Source organism: Sturnira hondurensis, unplaced genomic scaffold (assembly GCF_014824575.4).
Source record: "Sturnira hondurensis isolate 20B ecotype Veracruz unplaced genomic scaffold, ASM1482457v3 Scaffold0014436, whole genome shotgun sequence".
In the NCBI taxonomy this organism is placed as follows: domain Eukaryota; kingdom Metazoa; phylum Chordata; class Mammalia; order Chiroptera; family Phyllostomidae; genus Sturnira; species Sturnira hondurensis.
In genome coordinates, this window is record NW_028087067.1 from 332,311 (window position 1) to 358,201 (window position 25,891).

Sequence of the window (25,891 nt, forward strand, 5' to 3'; positions counted from 1 at the left end):
CGGCTCTTCCCACTCCACGGGCACAGCGGCTCTACGCCCATCCCTTCTGTGCGTGCCCCCCAGCTTCACCGAAGAGCGGTCAGCAAAGCCTAGTGGGGGCTGGCTGTCCACGAGGCGTGTGGACACAGGGACGCCCGCCCCTCACACAGGGGTGAGTGTTCCCGGGCGGCGGGAGCACTTGGCATCTGACACTCATGTGTTCACTCTCACCCCACCTTCCTCAGTGGGCCCTGGCTGTTTTGTGGTTGGATGTGGCCCAGATGATGGCGGTTTTGGCTTTGGCCTGGTTGGAGGGTTTCAACTCTGCAGTTTGCAAGCACCGGGTGTGCCCTGGGCTCAGGGCTGGGGGCTGGGAAGCCAAGGTCAAGTGCCATCGTCCTGACTCCTGGGAGCCCGTCCATGCGCCGGCACCACACTCACCTGCAGGCTTCTGGCTGTCTCACCCCTCTCCCCTGCCCCTGGGCCACCGACTGTCCTGCTGCTTGGCTCTTGTCTGCCAGGTGTGCAGGGACGCTGTTACCTGAGTCACGAGCACCAGGGCCCACCATGCTGCATGGTGGCGTCCCGTTCCTCAGCCAGTAACGCCCTCAACCCCACGCAGCCCAACACAGTCCGACACAGCCCGAGGACTTGAGGCAGAGCTTGGCTCTGAGCAGGTGCCCAGGAAAGGCGTTTCAACCAACAAGCTGCTTGTGTTCCCCGACAGCGCTAAGAGCGGAAATGCGAATCCATCTGTGTGAAGTCACTGAGCCAGCGGCAGATGGCCTCCACTCATCTGTCCTGGAGGATGACTCTGCCCTAAGTTACGAGAGGTTCTTAGTCAATACACATAAGTCAAACACAATTCAGAAACAGCTCCGCCTTAAAGAAGGTTCTAGAACCACAAGACTGCCACCCAGGAGAGGGGCTGACATACTAACTCACGCCCTTGTCTGGCCTGCCCGGCGAAGCATGCTGCGACGTCACAGGCCTGTCTGCTCGTCCCTGCCTGCACGCCAGGGGCCTGCAACGGTGCCGCCCTGAACTCGGGGCACCCCTTCCAGCTGGGGCCCAGCGGCCAACCTGATGGCAAGAACACGGGGCCATGGTGGCTCGCCACCTCTTTCCTGGCCGCAGCCTGTGTCTGTCCAAGGGCCAGAGCCAGCTAGCATCCTTCACCCAAGGACAGCCCCTCCCGTCTAAGAAGGAGGCAGCAGGCACACACAGAGCTGGCTGACGAGGCTGGGTGACCCCAGCCCCTGCGAGAGAAATGCCGCCTCAGGGGAGGGTCCCGGCTGGAGAGGGCCTGTGCGGGCACCATGTCACCGCTCTAACAGGGACCCCATCCCTGCTGCGTAAAGGCGCCTGAGACCCTCCCCAGCTGTGCACCCACGCAGACCCCGCAGCAGACCACAGCGCCTGAGCAGCAGTTGGGAGGCAGCGCCTCCACCAAGGAGATGAGAAGGAAGGGAGAAAAGTGAGGGCCTGGGCCCCCTTCCAGGTTCCTGAGTGCAGCCTGAACGCCAGGGTGACCTTGGTGTAACCCTAGAAACTGAGTCTGCAGGGAAACCACTGTGCGTCTGGGTTAAGATCGGATGAGTTCAGATAAAACTTTACCCCAGCTACTGGCCCACTGTGGGGGGGCTGGCACCATGCTGGGGTTTGAACCGCGAACGGGAGGCACTGCCTGACCCAGAGAGCCACCCCAAGGTCTCTGCAGTGATTTGTGGCCCCAGCACAGGGAGAGGGAAGGAGAGAGGGCACAGCACATAGTAGGCATTCAGCGAGGCCCCCGTCCCTCCCCCTCCCCCCTCGAGTCTCTTCCTGAAAACAACAGTGTGTTGCTCAGGATCTCATCATTTCCACCTGCCCGTGCTCCCGGTGACACCCCGGGCGGCGCATGCGGACGCCACAAAGCCTGCGACCCCCGGTGGGAAAACAGCCGATGAAGTCATCGGACACTGAGATCCTGTTTTCACGTCGATGTCCTCAGTGACAGAGCAGGAGGAAAGGGAGGAAGCGCCACACACAAACACACAGTCCTCACTCACGCTCGGTCCCCATTTGTGCCAAGAAAGATCCCCCTACATTCAGGTGTCCGCAGCTTGTCAAGAGGGACAGAAACCCTCAGCGAGTGACCCGGACGGCACTGCAGCCGGAGCTCTGGAAGAGGCTCTGGCTCCATCTCCGTGTTTCTCTGTCGCCTGTCCTGACAGAGCAGACCTGCCGCCTCGGGGCCGCAGGCGGAGTGGCGGGTCTGTCTTGGTGAATGAACTTGACGGTTAGGTGCGTGGATGATTTTGTTCTGACGTTCACGCACTGATGACTCAGCAAATGTCTGTGAAAGCCCAAGTCCATGGTCAGTGATGCCCACCCCATTCCTTCCCTGTTGTGACTTCTGTCCCCTGGCCTCTCGGCCCTTCTCCCCATGCTTGCATTGTTCCCGTTAGAAGCGGGGACAGCCTGCCTGTGGCAGCTCTGGCAACGGGCACTGCTCGCTGGACCGTGAGCCCCTGCCCGTGGGCAGGTGGGTGCCAGGTCTGGCAGAGTCCCTCTGCGACCTGGGGGGGGAAGGGGTGGCCGAAACCGAGGGGGACTAGCAGTAGTGCCCATGTGGAGGACGGCGAGAGCTGCCGGGGTCTTGGGGCCCAGGCGCCCTGGGCGATGACCGGGGGCCACCCAACCCGAGGTGCCCGCTCTGCAGCCCGGCCAGACCCCTCTCCTCCGGTAGGTGCAGCCACTTCTCGGGAACTACAGCCAGCTGGCCCGGCGGGGAGGGGTCTCAGCCTCCCCCAAAGGGCCTGTCAAAGTGGCCCTTCCAATCACCAGGCCTGTCGCCAAGGCTTGTTGTCTGAACACATTCTCTTTTCGGAGCTTGCTCTTTTTAAACTTTTTTCCTGCTTCTTTTCAAGATTATTTTAAGTGAATTTTGAGTTCTTACTCCAAAGAAGGTTGGTCCAACCCTTCTCCTGGCTCCAGCTATGGCGGCGACCTGGCTGCTGCAGCCCCAGCCAACAGGAACCCAGGACCCGAGGACCGCGGCTGCACACATGGCCCGTGTGGATGGAGATGGACGTGCAAGCGGAGCCGGGCAGGCCGCCACTGTGAACACGGTGACAGTGGGGGGCAGTGCGGTGCGAGTCCCGGAGGCCAGCAGGGAGCCAGAGGGTCGGGCTGTCTGGGGTCTGCAGGGGGGTGGGGGGCGATAAACTCAGTTAGGGGGTGAGAGGGCCGACTCCAGTTGGAAAGAAGTTCTTCTGCAGGTGAAGTGAGACCAAGCCACATCGCAGGTGACAGAAGTCGCTTGTGAAAGGGACGGTCGTCCGATGGGCAGACCGCGCTGCCGTCTCACCCTAACAAACCGCCCCAGCCCCAGCCTTCGCTGGGGTCTGTCAGCAGCCCCCAGCCCCCAGCGGGACCCTCCGCCGGCAAGGAAGTGGGCTCACTGGGGGCTCAGGGGATGACAAGCAGTTTTCAGGAATAAAGTATTTTCACAGCTAAGAGGTGACCGTTTTTAAGACGTAACACTATCGCTCACTGAACAGACCACACACAGCTAAGAGGTGACCGTTTTTAAGACGTAACACTATCGCTCACTGAACAGACCACAGTGTGGCGTAAACGTGACTTTCACACACATGGGAAACCTGTACATCTGTGTGACACACTGGCCTTGCTGCAGTCTGGGACCGAGCTGCCGGGTCCCCGAGGTGCATCTGCACGGGGGGCTGTCGCCAGCGGGCACGGCCTGACCCCACCTGTTCGGCAGAAGACTCTGTTTGCTCCAAGGAGCCCGCCTTGTCGGAATACGACTGCGTTTGGAAAATGCAGCAGGACGGGACCGCGGGGTCACCGAGTCACTTTAAAGAGTCACCACAAACCCCGCTGTGTGTTGTCGAATCTTGGGAGTCAGTAAAGTGGCGGCCAGCACAGAGTAACCTTTGGAAGATACATTGTCAAGACACGCGCCGCACCCCCCGCCCCCCGCCCTGCGTCCTGGTCTGAAAGGGGTGGGCGCACCCGCCGGGGGTGAGTCTGCTGCCCATTTGGTGACCGCACTTGAACCAGGAGGGCTGGGTCGGCAGAGGTCGCGGCACAGCCAGGTTGGGTCTGGAAGGGCTCCTTCGGCCGTGAGCTCCGCCTGCCGGGCCTCCTCTTAAGTCAGTGGCAGCACTTCCACGGGTGCCTTCGGTCTGTGGCGACTGCTGGCCTTTCCACCGCTGACAAGTGGCCCCGGCGGGGGTGAGCCTGTGAGCAGAGCCAGTGCTGAGTAACCGAGGCCCCGTCAGCCCGGCGAGGGTCCACGACATGGTCACGGTGACACGGAGAACCCCCAGACAGGCCCCAGAAGAGAGCGCAGCCGCCAGAAAGTGGCCGGAACCCAAAGAGCAACAACAGAAGGCGCCGGGTTGGGGGAAAGGGGGTTAGTTTTGTCCGTGCGATGGCTCCAGCGAGCGCTCAGTCGTCTGCAACTTCATTTGAAGCCATTTTGTCAGACTGAGCTGTGACGGCTGTCAGAGCTGCATGCGTTGAAAACAGTACTTACCAAAACTGGCGAGTTTTCGTGTAGGCACACCAATACTAAGATGGAAGAAAACATGCAACGCTTCTGGCAGGTTACACTTTTTTATTTCAAGAAAGGTAACAATGCAACTGAAATGCAAAAAGATCTGTGCAGGGCGTGGAGAAGGCGCTGTGACTGATGAACGTGTCAGAAGCGGTTTGCGAAGTTTCTTGGTACTAGTGACATTTTGGGCGAACAGCTCTCTGCTCTGGGGCTGTCACGTGCCCTGGAAGGTGCTCAGCAGCTCCCTGGCCTCCGACCACAAGAAGCCAACAGTGGGAGAAAGTTGACACACTCAAAACATCCAAATCAATAAAGTGGTGAAAAGGAAAATTGTGTCTGTCATTCACGGAAAAAAACGCTGGCAGACCTTCGGCCCACCCGGCATACACAAACACAAAGGGCTGCCTCAGAGGACGCCAAACTCGAGCAGATCAGCCTGGAAGACCGTGGACGCAGCGATGGGTGCTGCATCCTCTCACCGTGCCTCTCACACATCCCCACTGGGGACCTGGCCTGCCACCCAGGCATGTGCCCTGACTGGGAATTGAACCGGTGACCCCTTGGTTCACAGGCTACGCTCAATCCACTGATCCACACCAGCCAGGGCCACACTTACTCTTCTGAAAGAGCAGCGTGCAGACACTCACAGGCACAGCTGAGTATCTGGGGAGTGCCATTCTAGGGTGGCATTTTGAGCTGGGGGTGAAAGTAGAGACCACTCTGATCTGCCCACGGGGAGGGAGCCTCACCCAACACGCAGAGGAAACCTTGTTCTGCAGGACACGGACTTTGGACTGGTCCAACTTTTTAGACCTACTCTGGAGGGCAGTGGAAGACACACTGGGTGAATTAGCTCGGATCAGTCCACCCCGTGCACCAAATTGCCAAGATGCCTAAAACTATCAGACGGTGCTCCTTAACTTGCATTTCTTTTACAACAGGCACAACACCTTTGCCATCTGCCGAGCAGAATGAAATGAAACACCACTGACAATGTGTTGTAACACTGTAGCATTGGGTTTTGTCACTGACTAACCCTAACGCAACACTGCAGTTGGGGGCATACGGAAAATTACCCTGCCCTTAATGAGCAGCACCGTGTCACTGTGGAAGACGCTCCGATGCAAGCCCTTTTCTTTACAGTAGTGTCTGAAAGAAGTGCTAAAAATGTTCCGAATCGGGGCAGCAGGGTGAGTGGGAACAGTCTATAAAGTTATATGAAGGGGAACACCGGGTTCTCACGTGTTGTCAGACACTCCGTCACGCTTTGTACACTCAGAATCTGCAAATGCGTTTACCTGGGGACGATCTACTCTGTACCAAGTGCTGTGCGCTTGGTTGTTTCGTTCACCGTGGAGCTGTTTATCAACACACTGAGTGGCTTCGCTCACATGCCACAGGATCTGGTGCAAATGAGGCAACAAGAAGACACAGGACCAACGAAAACCCCCAGCAGTGCCCCAGTTTAAAGGCCAGAAGCCCCCAGATAACAGGACCAGCACTCCAGATGGTCTGGGAGAGGCATCCAAACACTTAGGGATGTCTTCGTTAGTTCAAGGGCTTGTGACACCGTCACGGCATCTTGGCCACCTCCAGGACAGCGTGGAACCGAGCTGGCTGAAGCCGTGGCTCACAGCCATCGTCTCTGCCTGAGTGGGCTGCTGGGGCGAGCTCCCAGACAACAACAGTGACCCACTGAGGCATGTCCTCAGGTAGATGAGGTCATTTTCACCGGGCAGGAGGCAAGTGCAGGCCAAACTTGACCTTGGCAACACCAGTTCTGCCTACAGAGATACAGGGAGGCTTCCTGGAGGAAGTGGCATTTGAGCTGGGCCTTCAAGGACAACAGTCTTACACAAAGACAGCAGCAATTAAGGAGGGTGGGGATTTCTAGGGATTTCAATTTGCAACAGTTTCATGGTTGCAAAACGAAAGATTCCCAGGATCGCCACCCGAGATCAGGGAGCTGCCAGGACCCCGCCCTCCCACTGCCCGGCAGGGACGCCACGTGGATCAGAGCCACCCCTCCTCTGCTGCGGCCGAATCGTAACTTGTTACGTTTCCAATGGCCCCATTTCCAAATGAACTGGATACTGAGGAGCTGAGAGTTGCCATGGCAGACTGTATCTTCGGTCACCTGCAACGTGGCACAGATGCTGTGTGCGCCTTTTCACGAGGCGGGCCCACCTTCTCCTGGGCAGCGCTGCCACCCACCTGCCTCAAGGGCGTCCAGAGGAAAAGACAACACGGAGGAGCCCGCACCAGCCGACTGCCGGCCACTCTCTGCCTCTGCTCTCCCGCACCGGTCACTGGGAGTCAGGTCCTCGGACAAGGCGGACAAGACTGGCGCTGACAGTGCCCCTGTGGACTCCCCATGCTCGCCCAGCCCGGTCCCTCTCCAGCCTCAGGCCATCTTATTCAGCCGGCAAACTCTACCTGGATGTTTCACAACTGATCAAAATGGAAAGCAGCTCCAGGTGCGGCCTGGCCCTCCTTGTCCGGCCCGGCTCTCCCTCCGTGCCAGCAGCCACCTGGGACTGCAGGGCTGTCCTCGACCCTGCCCCTCAGGACTCCATCCTGCCTCCTGAGGGTCACTCATGGGGCTCTCCGACCCTGCAGCTGCAGCCTCTCCATGGTGTCTTCAAATGCCTTCTGCCCAAATCCCTCTCATTCCTCCTCCCCCTCCCCCCACCTGTCGGTCAGGCCGCTCCTACTCCCGTCTGTCTCTCTGCTGCACTGGCTCCCCCTCTCCGAAGGCTTCTTGAGACACCCCTCCTTCATCCCGGAAGCCCCCTCTCGGCCAGCCGCGGCTGACCTTTTGCGAAGCAGGACCATCGCATCACGAATGCCGATTGCCGCACTTTTGCTCCTGTGAGTTCTCTTTCCACACCTACTGCGAGATTTTCTCTTCTTTGCTCTTCCGCCCCTCCCTAGTGCCACCAAATCTCACTCTGCACCTAAGCACGGTAGATACAACGGCTGGAACTGTGCTGCCCGCGCGGAAGGTGCCAATGCTCACCTCCAGAACCTGAGAATGACCTTGCTGGGAAAGGGGGCGGTCACAGATGTCACTGCAGTCGCGAGCCACTCAAGGACCACACACACCACTGGTCCAACGAGGTCATGGGAAGACCAGACGTCATGCGCAGTGAGCAGGACCAGGTCTCCAGACTCACAGCCATGACTTTTCCCCGCTGCTGTGTCGCTTAGGGGCATGGGGACCGGGCCGCTAGGGACACAGAAAGGCTTCCTGACTCTGCGTGCAACCAGGGGGGCTGAGCGATGTTTTTCCTCTGTGTGCACACACATGCATGCGTGCATGGGTGTTCAACTTCTGTGTGGGATGTGGGGGTTCTTTCGCATTAAAACTATGGTGAAAGCATTTCCAGCTGTGTATTAGTTGCTAGTGATTTACGTGCTACATGGTATCTCACTTCCATCACCGACTTCAATGAAGACGTCCACTCTCGCCTGTTGCCTGTTTTAATTCCAGTAGAGGGAGCAGGTGAGCACTACCTGTGGCTTTGATACTTGTATTCTCCTATAGGTAACACATCTAACAGTTTTTTTCTCCTGTAATTATTCTATTAGTGTTAGGGCTTCGAAAACTAGTATTGATTTTTATTTTTCCCCCCGAGGGAAACATGCAAAAAATAAGGCACCTCTAAACTCTTACAGATGCCCTCTCTTCACCAGCTTTGTAAAATTGACTGCCTTTCGTCTTTGGATTCAGTCCTTCTTTGAACTCAGATCCTTTCCCTGAAATAAGCTCTTCAGCGGAAGGACAGTGGACCACTAATGGAGTGAGCATCGGAGAAACTGCACGAGACTGCGCGCGAGGGGAAAACGCGGAGCGCCCGGCTTGGTCAGCAGGGAGGCCGGCCGGCCCTCGCCGGCCACCCTCAGGAGCTAAGGGACGAGAGAGGCAGGGGTGCTTTGATACGCCTGCAGGCAAACGTTCCTTCCTTCTATGCGTAACTATTTATTATACTTCTAGTACCACCCTTCACAAACTATACGTAATTCTTCAAAAACACTTTTTATGCACGGAACTCCACAACCAAACCTCACTTCCCACAGGAAGATTTTTTTTTCATATCAAGTCAGACCTATGGGAACACCGGAGGGGATCTTGTGCTTTTTTTAAAAAAAACTCTTTGACATAAGTGGTTTTATTTATGTTAACCTATAACCAAGAGAGATAATCTATCTTCATGTAAATAGCACACGGGACATTTTTATCTCTCTTATTTTAAAAGGTTTCTCAGAAATTAAGATAAAAACTTTATAAAGTCAGATTAAACAAAGATTAATTGAGAGGGCACTAAGGCACTTTCAAAAAGAAATTCATTCTGGGAGAAACTGAGTTTTCAGTTGAATGGTCAGGACAAGGGACTGGACACATTTTGAACAAGCCACAGAGTCTGAACTCTCTGCAGCCTCAATGAAACGAATTTGGGAACATTTCATGTGAATTTATAATAACTCCTAAACAACCCCCCCCCAAATTCCAACACTTTGTTTGTCGTGGACAGATTTCATCAGTGTCCCACCGCTTGTGGGCAGGACTGTCACTCCTGACGTCTGTGCACGAAAAGAAAATGTTTAGCGCTTCTTTTCTGCAGGCAGAAAACAGGACACAGAGTCACAGGCAAAACATTATCAGTCTCACGCACTCATCTGTTGTTCCAGAGCGTCAGCCACCGGCCTTTTAAAGTTATGATCTGTATCTTGACCTTTTAGGCATTTTTTTAAAAGGAGATGATAAACTATTCCATACAAATACTAGAGGATGAAAATATTTAAAAATCAAACAGCATTTGAGATAACTTTTTTAATAACAGGAGAATTATATAAACCATAATATTCCAAAAAATTCATGGAATTCATGATGAAATCTTTAAAAAAATAATTACTTGGATATTTCCCATCCCTAGTAAATAAAAAGCTTTTTCTTCCCAAAGTCTTTAAGGTTACATACTATGTACAATGTGGCTTTAAAAAAAGAAACGTCCTTTAGCAGGCCCTACGCTGGTTTGGGGCAGTACAAAGTGTAAAAGTTTCTTTTAAAAAATCTATCCCCTCTAAGTCCTTTAGACATAGCTTCACAGTAAACACTCTGGTAAGTCAGAACGAGTGAGTACACTGGGCACCTTTTTAATTGCCCCGACCTGAGGAGTCACGTGAGCAGTAACGACTTTCTCGTCCTATTAACTCGGGCTCTTCCATCAATACCCACCCTCCAACCCACAGCTGTGCCTCTCTGTCCGACAGAAGTTACACAGCTGCAAGGGGAGATAACTGTCCCAGATAAGGTCCCTGCTCTGTCCCCGATGCCTGCACTTACCCTGTCTGCTCCAAACGAAAACACGCCTGGAAATGCAAGGGAAATGGCTGTTTCCCAGGAAAGGAAGCGGCCTGAAAACACATCTGGCAAAGGGCTTCTCTCCCTCTCTGGCAGGCAGGCCCTTATTCCGACCAAATGCGGGCGCCCTCACCTTGCACCCGGCTACAGAGCCAGCGCCCCAGGCAAGTGGAGGTTGGGTTTGCTCCCTGAGCACAGCGGAGGTCGAATGCTGTGCCTACTCCATGGAGACAAGGATGGGAGGCGGCTGCGCCAGGCACCACACTCCGTCTCAGAAACTGTTCAGACTCACTCTGAAAGGCACAGCACAGTCTGACAGCTGCCTCCACTGGCTGACAGCTACAGAGGCCAAGAAAAGAGGAAACACTGGCAGAGCCAGGGAACTGAAGGTGCAGCTCTGATGGGTGTGTGAAGCCTGGTGGGTTCCAGCCTGTGTCTGGCAACTGCCCGGATCTCCCAGGAGCTCCGAGGCCAGTAAGTGCAACCGCACTGTCTGGTTGCACCACCGGGGGCCCTGAGAGGCCTTTGCCCACTCAGAAGCCTCGGGGCGAGGACACTGGAGCAGCTTGTGGCGGACTCCCTGGTGAGCCAGTGGTTCAGGATGACCCAGGGCCACAGGGAGTCCCTGTCAGTAACACGGACTCTGTCACAGGGGACAAATGTTTGTGCTGTAGAGAGGGGGCAGCCAGCAGGAGACAGAGAATCTCCTCTCCAGGGAAGGCTGCGCCCTCCCTTGTTAAGGCCAGGTGCAACCCCCGCTTTAAGTCCACCGGTGCCAAGGTCCGAGACAGGCCCCGCCCCGCACTCAGCCATCCTCTCCCGGAGTCTGGATCCCACACTTGCGGCAGGGCTGAGCTGTGCCTCCCGGGGTTGCATGCGTGCGTGTGCGCATGTGTGTGCGCGTGCGCGTGTGTGGGTACTGACACTTTTTTCTGTCTTTACGGTAACTTGAAGGGGCTTTTCCTTTGGTACTTTTTCCAAATCCCAGGGCTGGGAATTCTCTCCCGAGGCTGCCAGATTCACGAGCAGCCGCACTGGAGAGAGGCAACACCCGAGTTCTCACGACACAGCCTGCTGGTGGGTCCCTGTCCAGCCCAGGCCTTTCGAAGTGGGGCAGAACCAGACCCACTCAGAAGGCTACGGGGGAGGGCCCGGCAGGGAGCCTGCTTTTGGAAAGCTCAGCCCCCCCTCCTTTTTGTCCAGCTGTGCCTTCTCCTTCTGCTCTCATTCCCTACTACACGCAATTTGCGGGCGGTGGGGGGGAGCAGTAAAAATAACCTTTTCTCTAACAGCCTTATGTCCAGGGAACCTTCTGATGGCTCTCTTTGCCCTTTGCACACTAGTCTGTAGGTGACCATGTTGACGGGGTCCACAGAGCCCGGTCTGACACGGCCTGGGTGGGAGGGAGGTGGACACGGCATCTCTGCGGCCCCTGGTGCCCCAGCCCACCTGGAGCCCGAGGGTGCCCGGCTGTTGGCCAATAGCCACACATTGATGCCATGTCCCCAGGTGTGTCAGGGCCCAGATCTCTTCCCCCCCTCAATGCAGCACACTCCCCAAACCCAGGCCACACTGGCTTACGGGCCCACACCGGGTCCCACATCTGAGACCGGCGGGCCTGAGGTGCCAGGGGACGAGGCTGCGTCCTGGGCACCCGCACAAGGACGTGAGGGACAGAGACTCCCCACAGCCCTGGCCGGGTGGCTCCGTCCTTGGAGCGTCGTCCTGGGCACTGGAAGACTGTGATTCGATCCCCAGGCGGGAATGTAGTAGGGGGGTGGCTGACCGACATTTCTCTCTCTCTAAAAAGTAATAAATATATCCCCAAGTGAGAATTAAAAAGAGGTCTAAAAATCATTAAGACCAAACCCAGGGCACAAAATGTGCGGCAGATGCGGGGCAACACCTCCACCCCTCAGCATGTCTGAGAGCTTCCCGTGCACCCTGTGGTCAGACACAGGTCCTCAGAGCACAGGCCCACCCAGGGCACTTGTGGGGACTCCAACGGCTCGGAGAGCCGCCTCCCTGGGCCAGGCGATCGCCCCAGACCTGACAACCACACACTGCTCTGTAGGGAGGGCGGCTGGCCGGACAGCAGCCGAAGCCATGTGGCCCCTCAAATGCTCAGGCCACCAGCTTGACACTGGTTTAACAGCAGCGTCTGTTGGTGACCGATTCCCGGAGACGCCGTTCAGGCAGGCAGGTGTCCGAGAGCTGCACGGTTGCCTAGGGGGACCCAGCCTCTGGCGACGGTGGTTGGTCAGGTTCCTGATCCAGATAAAAGGGGTCTATATCTACGTGGACCCATGTGCCCAGAGGGTCGGGTCGGGGGGGGCCCAGGATGGCCTTGGGCTCTATAGGGTGAGCACATGGGCACAGGGCGATGCTGACCGCCTTCCTCAGGGAGTACAGACGCCTGGTCTCTCTGGTGCCCCGAGAGACGCTGCGACCGCAGCCTGGGGCATGCACTCCAGGGAGAACTCGCAGCAGCAGGAGGGTCTAGAGCAGGACCGGGGGTGACAGCTGGCCACTGGCAACACCCCAGCCTGCGGTCCCCACCCTGACCTGCCTCCTCCCTCCTCTTCAGGGTCCTCCTGGTGTCCCTCGGGGCCACAGAGCACTGGCAGGTCTGCCTGCCTTCCCCGGTGACCACAGTACATGGGCGGCCTGGCCGCAGCGCTGCCAATGCGGGCCCTGCATGAGGGGACCTGCTGCTCCACCGGGGTGCTGTCCGGCATGGCCTCCGGGCCTGCACTTTACACTCAGCTGCCAAGCGGCATTTTCTCTCTGGCCACTGGTCCTGCCTGCCCGTCACAAGTCCCTTTCCCCATCCAGGCCCATGCTCCTTGGTCCCCTAAGAAGCTGTGCTGTGACCAGAGACACGAGAGAGGGTCATTCCCACAGCCATACCCCCATACCCCCCCCCAGAGGTTCTAACTCTGGGGTCACCAGACGACAGCCCATGGTCCGTTTTGAATGACCAGGGAGCTGGGAATGGCTTTTACATTTCTACATGGCTAAAGAAAATCCAGAAAAGGACTTCGGGAAAATCCAGAAATCCATTCCATGCACGAGGAAATAAGAAGAAATTTGAATTTCAGTGTCTGCACGGCCAGCAAAGCCTAAGACACTGAACTCTGCCTTCACAGAGACAGTGTGCTGGCTCCGCCCACCCAGAGCCACCCCACTCGCCACTAATGACGGCCACGCAGGGACCGACAGAGAGCTGCTCCTGGCACCTGCGCCCCGAGCCCCAGGGGGCAGCCAGGGGCAGAGNCATGGCACGAGGAAATAAGAAGAAATTTGAATTTCAGTGTCTGCACGGCCAGCAAAGCCTAAGACACTGAACTCTGCCTTCACAGAGACAGTGTGCTGGCTCCGCCCACCCAGAGCCACCCCACTCGCCACTAATGACGGCCACGCAGGGACCGACAGAGAGCTGCTCCTGGCACCTGCGCCCCGAGCCCCAGGGGGCAGCCAGGGGCAGAGCCCGCCCACGCCGTCCTCCTTGGGCCCCAGCCCACGAGCCACCTCTGTCCCCATCTGCTTCCCTGGACCCCCAAGGCCTGCCAGTGGCTGGCACAGACCCGGGGCACCAGAAGTCCCCATGGGGCAGCTGGAATGACTTGTAAAACCACAACTGTACCATTGATGCCTTGTAACAGGCTCTTCCCAATGGGAAACAGGCTTGGAAGGAAAACTGTGCACCAGAGTTCCCACCTCCCCTTCAGAGGATAATGGGGCTACAGCGCCTGGTGGTGGGAGGAGAGCCCCATTTTCAGGAGAGGCCAGTGCAGACAGGAGAGTGACACTCCTCCATCACAGTCACTATTCCAGATCGCTCTGACCCAGAAGGCACTGCAGGGGAAGTGCCACCTCACAGGCAGGGGGCCAAGGCTCAGAGAGGTAGCGCTTGGCGTCCGACCCCGGGAGGCAGGGCTCTGGCAGGCCCCACACCTGCGGGCCTCCCTCTCCGGCCAGTTGGACGGTGCCTTGTCCTCAGCCTGTGCTGTTCCGGAAACCACGCACTGCTCTGGCCCTGTGGGGGACTTGCACAGCCTCCGGCTGTGGGACCCTCCGGAGCTCCAGAGCCTGGCTCCAGCCGGTACTGGCCCTCGCAGAGAGCAGCAGGTGCTGCGTTACTCAGAGCTGAAACGGCGAGGTCGGTCTGGGGACTGAGCTGGCAGCAATGAGGTGCCGAGTGCACGCGGCAGCTTGGGATCCTCGGAAAACCACCCACGGTGCCCATCGAGGAGAAAGCCGCCAGCACGGGCCCCGCCGTGACCTTTCACAGCGGAAGGGGAGACGGCGTGTCAGTGTGAGCGTGGGTACAAACAAGAGCCTTCGCCATCCACGCCTGTGGACTTTAGGGTCTGACCCCTGTGCCAGGAGTCACCTGGGAACCAGCCTGTGCCCAGGAGGGACGTCCTTAAAGGTCGGACCAAGTCTCTTGAGAACTCACCCCAGGGAACTGAACTCACTACTCAAGTTCCACGCTTGGCCAAGAGGTGAACCACCATTCCGCGCCCCCTGTCGGCGTGAGAAGTCCGAGCTCACACAGAACCTTTATGAGTCCATGTGAAACTGACGGCAATGCCGGGAAGCAGAGTCTGGGTGGTGGAGAGGCTGCGTGGGGGAGAGCAGTGTTCCCCAACCTCACGATGGTTCCCCAACCTCACGATGGGGAACCAAACCTTTAACCCACGCATGTGCCCTGACCAGGAATTGAACCAGCGACCTTTCAAGTTCATGGGACGATGGCCAACCTACTGAGCCACACCAGCCAGGGCTTCCAGTTTATTTTATGCGTTAGAATCTATGGAGGAAGTAAGGGGGGGTCACATGAAATTCAGGGGTGGTAGATTAGGGAGGCGGGAGAAAGCAAAGTGGGGTATCTTGGGACTGGGAGAAAAATGAAAAGGACAGATACTTCATTTGCTCTGGTGGGCACGGGAGAGTCAACAGTTAACGCATACAGAACACAGAGGTGGGATTAGGGAGCAAGGGGACAACGAGACCGGGTCTCCTGCACCGCCGGGCGGGCTGCCCTGTGTTGTCTGGAAGCAGGTCGCCCAGACCCTCAGAGGTGTGCTGCCTCGGATGCAGAAGGGCTGGTGGCAAAGCCTGGCCTTTGCACAGACCGCCGCCAGGACCCACTCCCATTAGGGGTCTGTTCCGACCGGCCGGTGCGGTCATGCTCGGTGTCCGGGTCTCTGCGCACACCATGCAGGATTGCCCCCCACCCGAGGGTGTCAGGTTTAGTATGTGGCTTCCTGTCACAATGCACACCTGGAGGCTGACCCCACATGACACAGAGGGACACTGGTCACCACTGATCTCGACCACTGCGGGGGAGGAACGCGCCCTGCGCGCTGAGACGCTACTGTGCACGCCTCTCCGAGGCTGGGCAGCCGGCAGACTGTCTGTCTCTCAAGCGTTGAGGTTTCCTTGCTGAGGAAGCAACAATGGGCAGCGGCAGAGCCACCGAACTGAAGCAGAGGAGTCTGGCCAGTGGACACAGCTCCTGACTTTTACAGATGAGGACATCAGCACTTAATTAAAAAGGGAGGGGATGTGTCTGAGTTCAAGGTCGAACGGGGTGGATTTAACTGATCCTGGAAAATACGCTACAAAATGATAGGATGTGAGCAAATCCTGGTCTAGTAAAGTTTATGTGTTCCTCTCTCAACATCCTCTCATAAATTCTGATTCCCCTATCTATTGTCATTTAATGTGCCCCTCATCATTCTGTTTTAGGCTTATTTTGAATACGGAAGGGGGTATTTTGTTGAAAAGATTAGCTGTCACAGCTCAGATGCCGACCTTCCCAACATGATTTAGCAAATCGCGATTTTCCCATCAAACTCCTTGGAAATGAAGACTCTGTCCTCGGAGCCAACCACGCAGAGACCAAGGAGCACCCCGAGCCTGCCCTCCCCCCTCGCAAAGGCAGAGTTTACAAGAGTAAGGCTCCTTCCTCTTTGTCTGCAATCATGAAAATAAATCCAAGTCCTGACATACTTGCAGCAGTTCCATTCCTAAAGGAAAAAACAGGAACCCTCATTGTACTTTCAAGTTATTACTCAGCCCTGGGACCAGCTGCACAGACACCAGCGCCCGAGGCTCTCTAGGAAACACCCAGCGGGGTGTGCCTGCGAGGTGCCTGGGGGGCCTGGGAGCCGCCTTCCCAGAGGGCTTCTGCCGCGCAAACCCCGGCTGGGAGGCAAGCACGGGGCTGGGTTTTTCCTGTGGCCTGGCTGCTGACCCCCTGCAGGAAGATAACGGACGAGCCAGGAGGGCGGAGCAGCTCGCCGCACGTGTCTGGCTGCTCTTATCAACTTATCATATAAGGGAGGCGAATGATCGATTTGGACCCTGACTCGCAGCATCGGGGGGCAGAGGAGCAAAGCAGCCTCCACACTGATCCCCAGCCGAGCACAGCCCTGCCCAGGGAGAGGGGCCACGCTCCCGTGGAGATCTGACAGCTCGCAGCAGGACAGACGCAGGAAAGTCTGCTGCCGGGACGTGGGGACCCGGCTCCCACACAGGGACCTCGAGCTGGGCAGCTGAGCCTGCGGCGGCAGCCCGGCACGGCTCCCATGAGCCTCAGAGTCTGCTGAGCAGCCGCCCGTCCCCCAGACATGGAAAGAATGTGGCGGGTTATTTTCTTTACTCTGAGCTGGGACCTGGCCCTGCCTGCAGCCTACAACAACTTTCGGAGGAGCATGGACAGTGTCGGGCGGAGGCAGTACCAGGTCCAGCACGGCGCCTGCAGCTACACCTTCCTGCTGCCCGAGAGTGACAACTGCCGCTCGCCCTCCAGCCCCTACGTGTCCAACGCCGTGCAGAGAGACGCGCCGCTCGACTATGACGACTCGGTGCAGAGGCTGCAGGCGCTGGAGAGCATCATGGAGAACAACACCCAGTGGCTCATGAAGGTAGGAGCGCGCCGGTCGGCCTCGGCATGCCCCCGGTGGTGCCGGGGCGGGGGCGGGGTGGTCATCTGCCTAACGCCCAAAAGGGGGTGACGAAAGGGAAGGAGGGCAGGGGAGGGATGGCTGTGGACACCTTGCAATGAATGAGGGCAGCTGGTGCCCAAGGCCAGGGCGGGAAGCCGGCGTGGCAGGACGAGGGAGGCGCTGCGTGAAGTGTCAGAGTGGACAGGGATGGACAGAGAGCCAGCCCTCCAGTGGGGAACCTTCCTGAGCCGGGCAGAGGAGACAGGCAGGCTGCTCTGTTCCAGCAGTTAGGCTTCGCGAGAGCGGCTGCCAGGGACCTCGTAACTGGCTGCAGCCTGGGAGGGGGTTGAGAGCAGTAGCCGGGGAGCCAGGAAAAAGGGGGCAATCATGTTAATTACAGATACATAATGACGGAGGAAAGGGCTTTGCCGATTTCCTGAATTTATGTACCGAAATAGACCGTGGCTCTTAGTGAAAGAGAGGAAATTAAATAAAGCAGGTCTCATGTTTCTCAGAACCCCAGGGCTTCCCCCCACGGGGCTGGCATTTGTGAAGGGGTAAGTTTCCCCAGCGTCTGGGTACAGTTCAGCTCCGTAGCCCCTCCAGGGCCAGCACTGGCTTTGCAGAGGACCCACGTGGGGTGGGGCGGGATGCAGGACCCGGCTCGCCGCTGCTCCAGTGCTGGGGTGGGCGGTCATGCTCTCAGGTCAGCCTGCGAGAGCTGTTCACAAAAACCCCAGCCCCCGGCACGTTACTGTGGTGGACGGTGTCCGTACTAAAGGAGGGGGTCCCTAGGGGCTGGAACTCCTGCCCCAGCAGTGCTGCTCACAGGCTGCAGGATGTGACTATTCAAAGCCACCAGGAACTTTAATGAGCTGGTCAGCTTCATTCACAACTCTGCCCCAGAAGAGCGGATTACGATCAGCCTTTCGTGCCCCCGGGAACTGTCTGTTAGGATGCCTTATACTGAGCCTCAGAATAGGTTTCGGCTCCTAATCTGCGTTCTCATTAACTCTGCTGCCTTCAGAGCGGAAAGGACTGGTTTATTAGCGGAGCCTGGAGCCCGAATGAATGAGCGCTCTCAGCAGGGCATTCACGGGACTGCTTCAGATCAAAGAACAGAAAACACAAACACCTACCGGAGAGACCAGCCCTGTCCTATAAAACTCATCAGTGACATTTCCCTAGGGACTGTCCCTTTGAGTGACTTTCCAGTGGGTTGCTCTCTCTCTCCTCCTAAGAACGTCCCCCTGGTCTGCTCTGTTTCAATCTTCCCACACTCGGAGCGGAGCGAGGAGCAACATTAAACCTGTAGGCAGTATGCACGGCCCAGGTTCAAGCGTGTGGGAGGCAGACCTGCCTCCCAGGTTCCTGCTCACCCTGTCTGACCTTGCGCATGGCTTGGGAACGCCCCCATGTCTTGCGGTGCAGGGCCAGTGGCCACGGGCAGGGAGAAATACCCTCCATTCTAGTAAACACTCTAATCTGGGTGGCTGCTAAGTCATCTCTGAAGATAAACAGCCTGGAAATGTAAAAAGAATGTTTTGCCAAATGCATGACTGCTAAATTGTATTTGCTTGACGGAGCCCCGTGAGGTCCACCTGAAATGCCAGGAGAAAGGCTCCTATTTCTTTCTTAGATCAACAGCCCATTTCCTGGGGTCGTTGAGACTCTGCTTAAAGTAGGGAAAGGACGAGGGAATCTCCATTCTGTGACCCCATTTTTTCCCTTCCCAGGTTGAGTTAGCAAATATTTGAACAGTGGCACAGGGGTATTTCTGGATTCCTGCATTAGCTACCTAGCTAAGCATCACCGAGGATGACTTAGTGTTTACCTTTTCTCCGCCCAGCACCTGCTCCCCCAGCCCATCTGGGTGCCGTGCACCTGAGAAAGTCAGTCGGCATGTTCACTCGGTTTATGGGCTTCTGGTTTGGGAGTAAAGGCAGAAGAGCAAATAGGACCCCACTTCGGGCGGCTGCGTGCTGGCTCTCTGCTTGTTTTATCCTTCTGTGTTCGGCCACCTGTGACAACAGGCAGTGCTCGTCTCCTGCGGGACAGCGGGACAGCGCGATGCCTAAGGGACGGCAGATAAGCCAAGGATGAAAGGGTGGGCCGCGCTCTCACACCTACTGCCAGGCCACCACAGAAAGAAAAAACACACTTCTGCGGTTCTCGTTTCCCACACTTCCTCCTCTTTAGAGATGTTTATTTATATATTTTTGTTTCCCTGTTTCCTTTCTCTCCCTGACCAACACTGAAGATGAGGGGGTGGGGGAGGGGGGAGGGAAGGAGGGGGAGAGCGAGCGCACTTTAAGCTTTCCAGAAAATGTGTCAGGAAGGGAAGTAAGCCCCGGTTTCTGGTGAGCTGAGTCTCAGGGCAGGTGAGGAGCGTTTCGTCTCGGGGGTGGTTGTTGTGGCCTTGGGACTGGGACTACAAAAGCTGTTCTGCACTTCATCCAAGATGCCACTCTGCCCTCTTCCTCTGCTGGACAAGGGGAGTGGCGGCCTTTGCATGAGGGAGGGGGCAGGCTGGGGCCACACAGGCGCAGGGACGCCCTCCGAGGGGGCGCTGGCGCCAAACACTGCGGTGACCCACAAGGGCCCCGGACGCCGCTGCCCCTGCGAAGCCGCCAGGACGCTAAACCTCTGCCCCAGATACTAAACCCGCTTTGTAAAGACTGACAAACAACAACGCAGATCGTGTCTTACTAGGAGGCCAAATGTTTTTCCCCCAAGTAAGAGGAAACAGGGACCGGAAATAAACAACTCTTTCACACTGACGAACACCTTACATGTGTAAACAACCGCCAAGTCCATTGTGCTTGAACACAGACTGTTTTGAAAAATACAGCTACTGCCTGTGAACTTGAGGTAGACACTCCCTCGGTCATCTCCTTGGGGTTTTTTTAAGTGACAAAAGTACTGGCTGGAAACTGCAAACCTGAACTGAGACCCTCCCTCCCTTTAAAAGTAAGACCTGAGGCCTTTCCCTAGGACATGGGAACCACACTCCTCAGTCCACCCGGAGAGAGCAAGGAAGTTTGGCTCCTAAAATCAGAACTGCTGTCGGAGGGAGGGGCTGGGGCAGACGCCTCCCTGCACTCAGAACACTGCCGGGCCCGACCGGCTGGGGATGGTGTCAGTGCCTGTACCGTGTGCGCGCGGATGTGTGAGTATGAGAGTGTGCCAGCGTGTGTCAGTGTGTAACTGTGTGCATCCTGTGGGGGCTTCGTAACGGAAAGAGTGACCGCTCACGCCCACGGCTCCCGGCCTCGGCCATGTGGTGCTCCGTCGTGTCCTCAGTGGTGACATGTGACTGTTCGGGGTCCCCAGCAAACTTGGTGCGTTCAGCTAAGCCGATTAACCCCTTTATTTAAGATTGTAGGAAAAGGCTGGATATTACTATTTAATTACATGTTAATAACATTATGGTGAGGGATGAACAGGTTTCACTATGGTAGGGCACGTACAATAGACTAAAGTCTAGAAAATGCAAGTATAATAGAATGTTTACTATAAATACTAAGCACGACACAGAGTGCAATATCCAAAATGTAATTAATGCTTACTCTATGTTACACATGAGCACATACAAATGTTTCCTTTCTATGATGAAGTGGCCCTGCTGATTTCACGGGGGAGGTCACGCTGGTTTAACTCTGCACGCGCCACACTACGCGAGCCAGGAAATGGGCGTGCACACGCAACTTCCGCACTATCTTACTGTTCAGAAACCAGATACTCCGCGTGGCCTCCATGCGGAAACGTGGCAATTGGTGGAGTTTAATCAACATGGTCCCTTACAAACAGCAGAAACTGGGAGGTCAGTCCCGCTGCCCTGGTCGCCGGTCTCTTCTTCAGGCTGTGCCTGCAGCGATTCACGCTGGCTCTCGATTGTGAACCGTTCAGTACCACGAGGCATGAATTCCCTTTTTCGTATTTACAGTGACATTATGACATGATCAGAATCTTTTCTTGGCTCCCAAATGACATGAAAAGAGGCTGGAGAAGAGAGATTTTAATTAGGGAAAAAGCAAAGTTTAGAAGACGGAGGTAAGGGAGAGTGTAGATTAAAGACGCGTGTGTGAGACACACACACACTAGACTCGCTGTGATGGAACCTGTCACAATAAGAAACAGTGGTCGCGCCATGCATCATGGGTTTGGTCTAGTACTCCCGGTGAGCAGGGTGTCAGCTGACTCATGACCGTGGCAGCTCGGCGGACAGGCTATTGACTCTCATGAGTCCCTAGTTGCGTACCTCTACACTTAGCGACAACTGAACCATTTTTATTAAAAATAAAAGACAAAGCGACCCATATATAGATATATATATATGAAGATGTATCTATGAATATCTTTACTGTATCCCTCCTTGAAGAAAACAGACGAGATGCTTGCCTTTAGTTGTCCCACAGGTCTTCTGCCAGGAACAGAGCCACACCAGCCGCACTGCTGGCCCTGAGGTCTCGTCGGCCCCAACCACAGGCAGCAACAGACCTGATAACTCTTTCCGCGCCTCCACTCATTATCCTCAAACAGCCCCACAACACGGGCGCGGGCACCTATGGACACGGGCTAGGAGGGCACCAGCGTGCTCCGCAGTTCCCAAGTCTTGCAGGGCTCCTGCTGGGAAAAGCAAACACGGAGCAGCACGCGTGCCCCAACCCCCGCCCCATGGCCCAGACGCGGGACTTTCTGGGGGGCCCGGCCAGACTGCAGAACACTGTTGCCAAGTACAGATGAATATGAGTAGAGTGCTAGTCCTTTGCCCCCTAGCCTCCCTGAGTCAAAACCCACCTGCCCCTCCCACCCCTCGTGGGGGTTTTCGGTCAGGACAGGTGTCATTCAGGTTCATTTCTTTGTTCAACCAATATTTACGGAAGGCCTGCGTGTGCCCAGGCGGGGGCCTGGGTTGAGTCAGTGAGGCAGAGCGATGACTAAGGGTCTGGCCCTGGCAGGGACGTGCTCCACACGAGCAGCACATTCTTGCCAGAACACGCGTGACAGGAGGTGGAAAGCACTGCACAAAAACGATGAATGAGTGAGGGGCAGAGAGCCAGACAGCGGGGGGAGTGCAAGAGCTCGGGGTGGAGGGTGAATCGGCCACTCTCCACACGGAAACCTCCTCTCCGGAAGGAAATTCAATTCGGACTGTTTCCGGTGCTCGCTCTTCCTGATCTCCAAAGCGGGGCATGTCCCTGCAGAAGGCAGAGTGTGTGAAAAATGCACAGAAACTTTCACAAGTACTTCCATCATTCTGAAGTCAGCATCCTAATATTCACTGCCTACACATGCCTCTCGGTGTGATCAGGTTCACACGTGCTGCACGTACTCTAATATTGCACACACCTATCCAGTAACTTACACACTTCACTTCAAAGTGGAAAAGGGAAGTGGGTTTGTGAGGCTAAGTAACTTGGCAACACGCAGGCGGTGATGGCAACACCTCCCCCGACTGTGGGTCCAGGGGTCCAGGGCTCAGCTCAGTCCTGGACCCCCAACCCCGCAGCAGCCTTGGCGTCTGATGGCTGCTGAATGGACAGCCAGCTTCCCACGTGCACACAGGAAAGAGGTGCCGTCAGTCCATGCGGGCACGGTGCCCAGAGCTGCTGGGAATGAAAAGCAACTGGGGATGTCTGAGGTGTGGGACAATCACCTGAATTCCACTGGGCAGCTCAGGCGAGTTTCTACTGAGATGGCAAGGGATATGACGAACCGTTCCTCTGGGAACAGCCCTCTTGTGGAAGGTGACGGAGGGTGACAGCTGAACCTGACAGAGCTACTTGGAAGTCCCGGCGGATGAAGTTCAGGCCCAGGAAGGTCACGTACAGCCTGTATCCCTGCCCCATGTGATGTTAAAAATGACGAGAGGGCACTCCCTCCAGCGTGTCACACGTAGGCGTAACCGTGAAGCCCCCAGCATCAGTGTGACGTCCTTGTGCAATCCCAGAAAACGACCCAAAGACCAAGGACTGGAGGCAATCACAAACGAAAAAGTTTCACGGATCATGCTGCAGAACCCAAGTGTCCACAGTTACCGGGGTGAAGACGGAGGCGTTGGTATCTGTGTGGTTCGACAGTAAAGGAACGGGCACCCACCCAGCCGCACAGTGGGGCCGGGGCGCTGGCTGTCTGCTGTGGAGTGAATGCTCTAACTAGAGACTTCCCCACGAAATCGCCTCCCTTTCTCACCCCAATCTCGCCCTGCACCAGGGGAGGCTGTGGAACCGCCTGGACGGTCTGGTGGCACACCCCTGAAGCGGGCACCTTGGAGCGCATCCCCGCTCTGAGGCGAGGGACTTCCTTTCCTCCAGAAGAGGATAATGCTAAGTGTGCACGTTACGTGTCTGTACCTACAGTGCACAGCCGAGGGCCCCTCTGTAGAAACGCCCAGCTCCAAAACTGCCCCCGGCGCCTCCTAAGCCTCCCCACTTCCATCCCACGAACCCACTGACACGGCCAGGCTCCATCAACTCCGCTGCTGCCGCTCCCACTTCCACGGGCTCCGAGCAATGCTGCTCCGTCATCTGGTCTGTGTTTGCGGTAGGAGGCCGCAGGGACTAAACGAACGTTGAAGGCAGCCCCGAGCTCCCTCGTGCGCAGGCAGCCGGGGTCAGCCAGTCAATCTGCGCATCTCAGCAGAAAAACCCAGAATTCCGGACCAGTACTGTGTCCTCGGGGCCTTTGCCCAGTCACTGAGTCTGCGGCACCCACAGACACAGCCAACTCCCGGTTGCACGCTGGATAATCCTCAGCATTAGTCTGAAGCTAGCTGAAGCATTCCTTTCAGTGTTATTACCGACTACTGAGTCTTAGGAAACCTAAACAATTACTACATGTGGATGTTGGTTAAAACTTCTCTAAGCAAAATTTAATGGGAAATTCTGGTGCAAAATGCTGCCAGAGAGAAGACATTTTGCTGAATCACAAAAAACAACCAGATTCCAACCACAAGCTAATTATCCATGCTTAGCTTTTAGCATAAGTATATGAAATTCCTAATTATTTTTAGCTCCCAGGGAATATTCTTACATTTCCCTTTTTAAAAAAAGCTTACCCGATTAACAGGAATTCCTGACCAGAACTGGTTTTAACTCAACTGTAACAATAAAACGCTCTTAAGAGCAGTAATGGTCGGGTAATTAGATTACAGGTTAAAGGGTCAAGGTTAATCGGAACACCATCTCCTTGCGTGACAATCAGCCATTGTGTGACAGGTAATTAATCGTCCGGGTTTTCACATGCGACTCCCCCTTGGGTCACCACAAGCGCAGCTCAGTCACACGTGCTCCTCCCTCCAACTGGACAGCCTGTGACGCGTCACAGTTATTGGCTGTGAGGACACAAGCCAGCCACAAGCCTGGCGTTAATTGGGCGCACACACTGTCCCTTCCCCCGCTTCCCCCACTTCCCCCAAACGCCACCCTGTTCACGAAAACGGTCCCTAGATGAGAAAGAAAAGGAGGAAAACCCCTGACCAATGGACACCAATCCCACCCAGCGGGGACCTCCGGGTCCCTCCCAGTCCCCGGGATCCCCAGTGCTGGGTCTGCGCCTGCGGGTGCCCCGCCCCATGCCCTCACCTCCCCTGTGACAGTAGGGTTCTCGGCTCAGGGCCGTGAGGCCAGCATCTGTCGCCGGTTTGTTTAGAAAGCCTGCAGCATTCTTGCAAAAGGACACTACTGTCCAGACGACAGCGGTCACCAGAGGTCAAAACCGAGAACCTTTTCCTGTTGGCGCCCTGTGGTTGTTGCAGAGCGGGGTGCTGTGACCTGGGACAACCGACTCCAGCACAGCCTCTGGAAGGAAGGTCTCTGCCACCCGCCCCTGCTCCCCGCGTTCGCACCCGCCCCTCACTCCCACATCCTGTGTGCACACTCACCCCCACTTTCCATGTGTACCCTCATTCCCCCTTCCTGTGAGTTGCTTGTTCCCACGAAAAGAAAAGAGTCAGTGAGGATGTCCTAAGTGGCTGGTGTGATGACTGTGAGGAGGAGGAGGTGGTGGCTGCACCGTCAGGTACTGTCACTCAGAGAGCACTCGGTCTGCGGCTCCCTGAAAGCAAAGCGCAGCAACTCCACCCAGCTCTGCTGGCCCAAAGTGATGCTCACCCGCTGAGCGAGAAGCATCTCTTGAAATGATTTTTTCCCTGTGGAGTTGTGAGTAAAAATTCAAGCATGCAGAAGGAAAAGCCGCTTCTGAATGGCATGCTTTTTATAACTCATGGCAGCAGAGTGACAGGGGACAGGAATTTTCCACTAGCTTCCACAGGAGCAGATGCGCATGCCCGGCTGTCGGGGGAGGGCCTTTGCAGACCTCCGCACTGGGCTCGCCCTGGGAAATGGGCGCCGTCCCCACCAGCGCCTGGAGCCCGCGCCGCAGCACATTGGGAGTCCCCATAAAACTGGTGCGGCCAGAACAGGCCAGGGTGGCAGGCCTGCAAGCTACCAATGCCACGCAGAAACGAGCCACTTCCCTCTAGACGGGCACAGGGTCTGTGCCTCCACCACACCACCCAACACGCGCCCGCCAGAGGCACACACACCGGCCAGGAGACACAGGGCCGGTTGGCTAGCCTGCCAGAGGCGCGGTTTTTTTTCTCAACGGGGTTGGGAGCGGGGAGCAATACTCAAGTTCACTTCTTCATGGAGAGCTTGCATGACTTCCAAGGTCTTTTTGATTTACTGGTTTTCCAGTAAACACCAAATCACAGCGATGGCAATTACGGACAGCGCTGGGACTCGGGGGCGGGGGCAGGGGCAGGGCGAAGGGCATTTGCACCCAGAAATACCAAGTTTGAGGTACTCGACCCCTTTCTCAGCTCATGGCACCCTCGGGTTCTCAGAAAAAAACTTTATGGCACCTCTAGACCAAAAGAAAGGCCAACAGTAACATTCCTTAAGCAGTTAGGTCCAAACAGCACACACATTTATGTCCTGACAATCAAGGACCCCGCTAAAACCCAGAGGTAACATGAACTGAAAGCAGAAATACGACACTTCTCTTTCCTGGTAAGGA

The 25,891-nt window shown here is 56.3% G+C and overlaps 2 protein-coding genes across 2 annotated transcripts in view; one reads left to right on the forward strand and one right to left on the reverse strand.

The window, feature by feature from the left end:
• Positions 1 to 25,891, reverse strand: part of MCPH1 (microcephalin 1) — a 139,458-nt gene that overhangs the window by 16,834 nt on the left and 96,733 nt on the right. The window lies entirely within an intron of this gene.
• Positions 15,982 to 25,891, forward strand: part of ANGPT2 (angiopoietin 2) — a 47,131-nt gene continuing 37,221 nt past the window's right edge. The window contains exon 1 of the mRNA XM_037063372.1: positions 15,982 to 16,849. Within this exon, the coding sequence (XP_036919267.1) occupies positions 16,553 to 16,849 (297 nt within the window). The 5' untranslated portion in view covers positions 15,982 to 16,552. The remainder of the gene's footprint in view (positions 16,850 to 25,891) is intronic.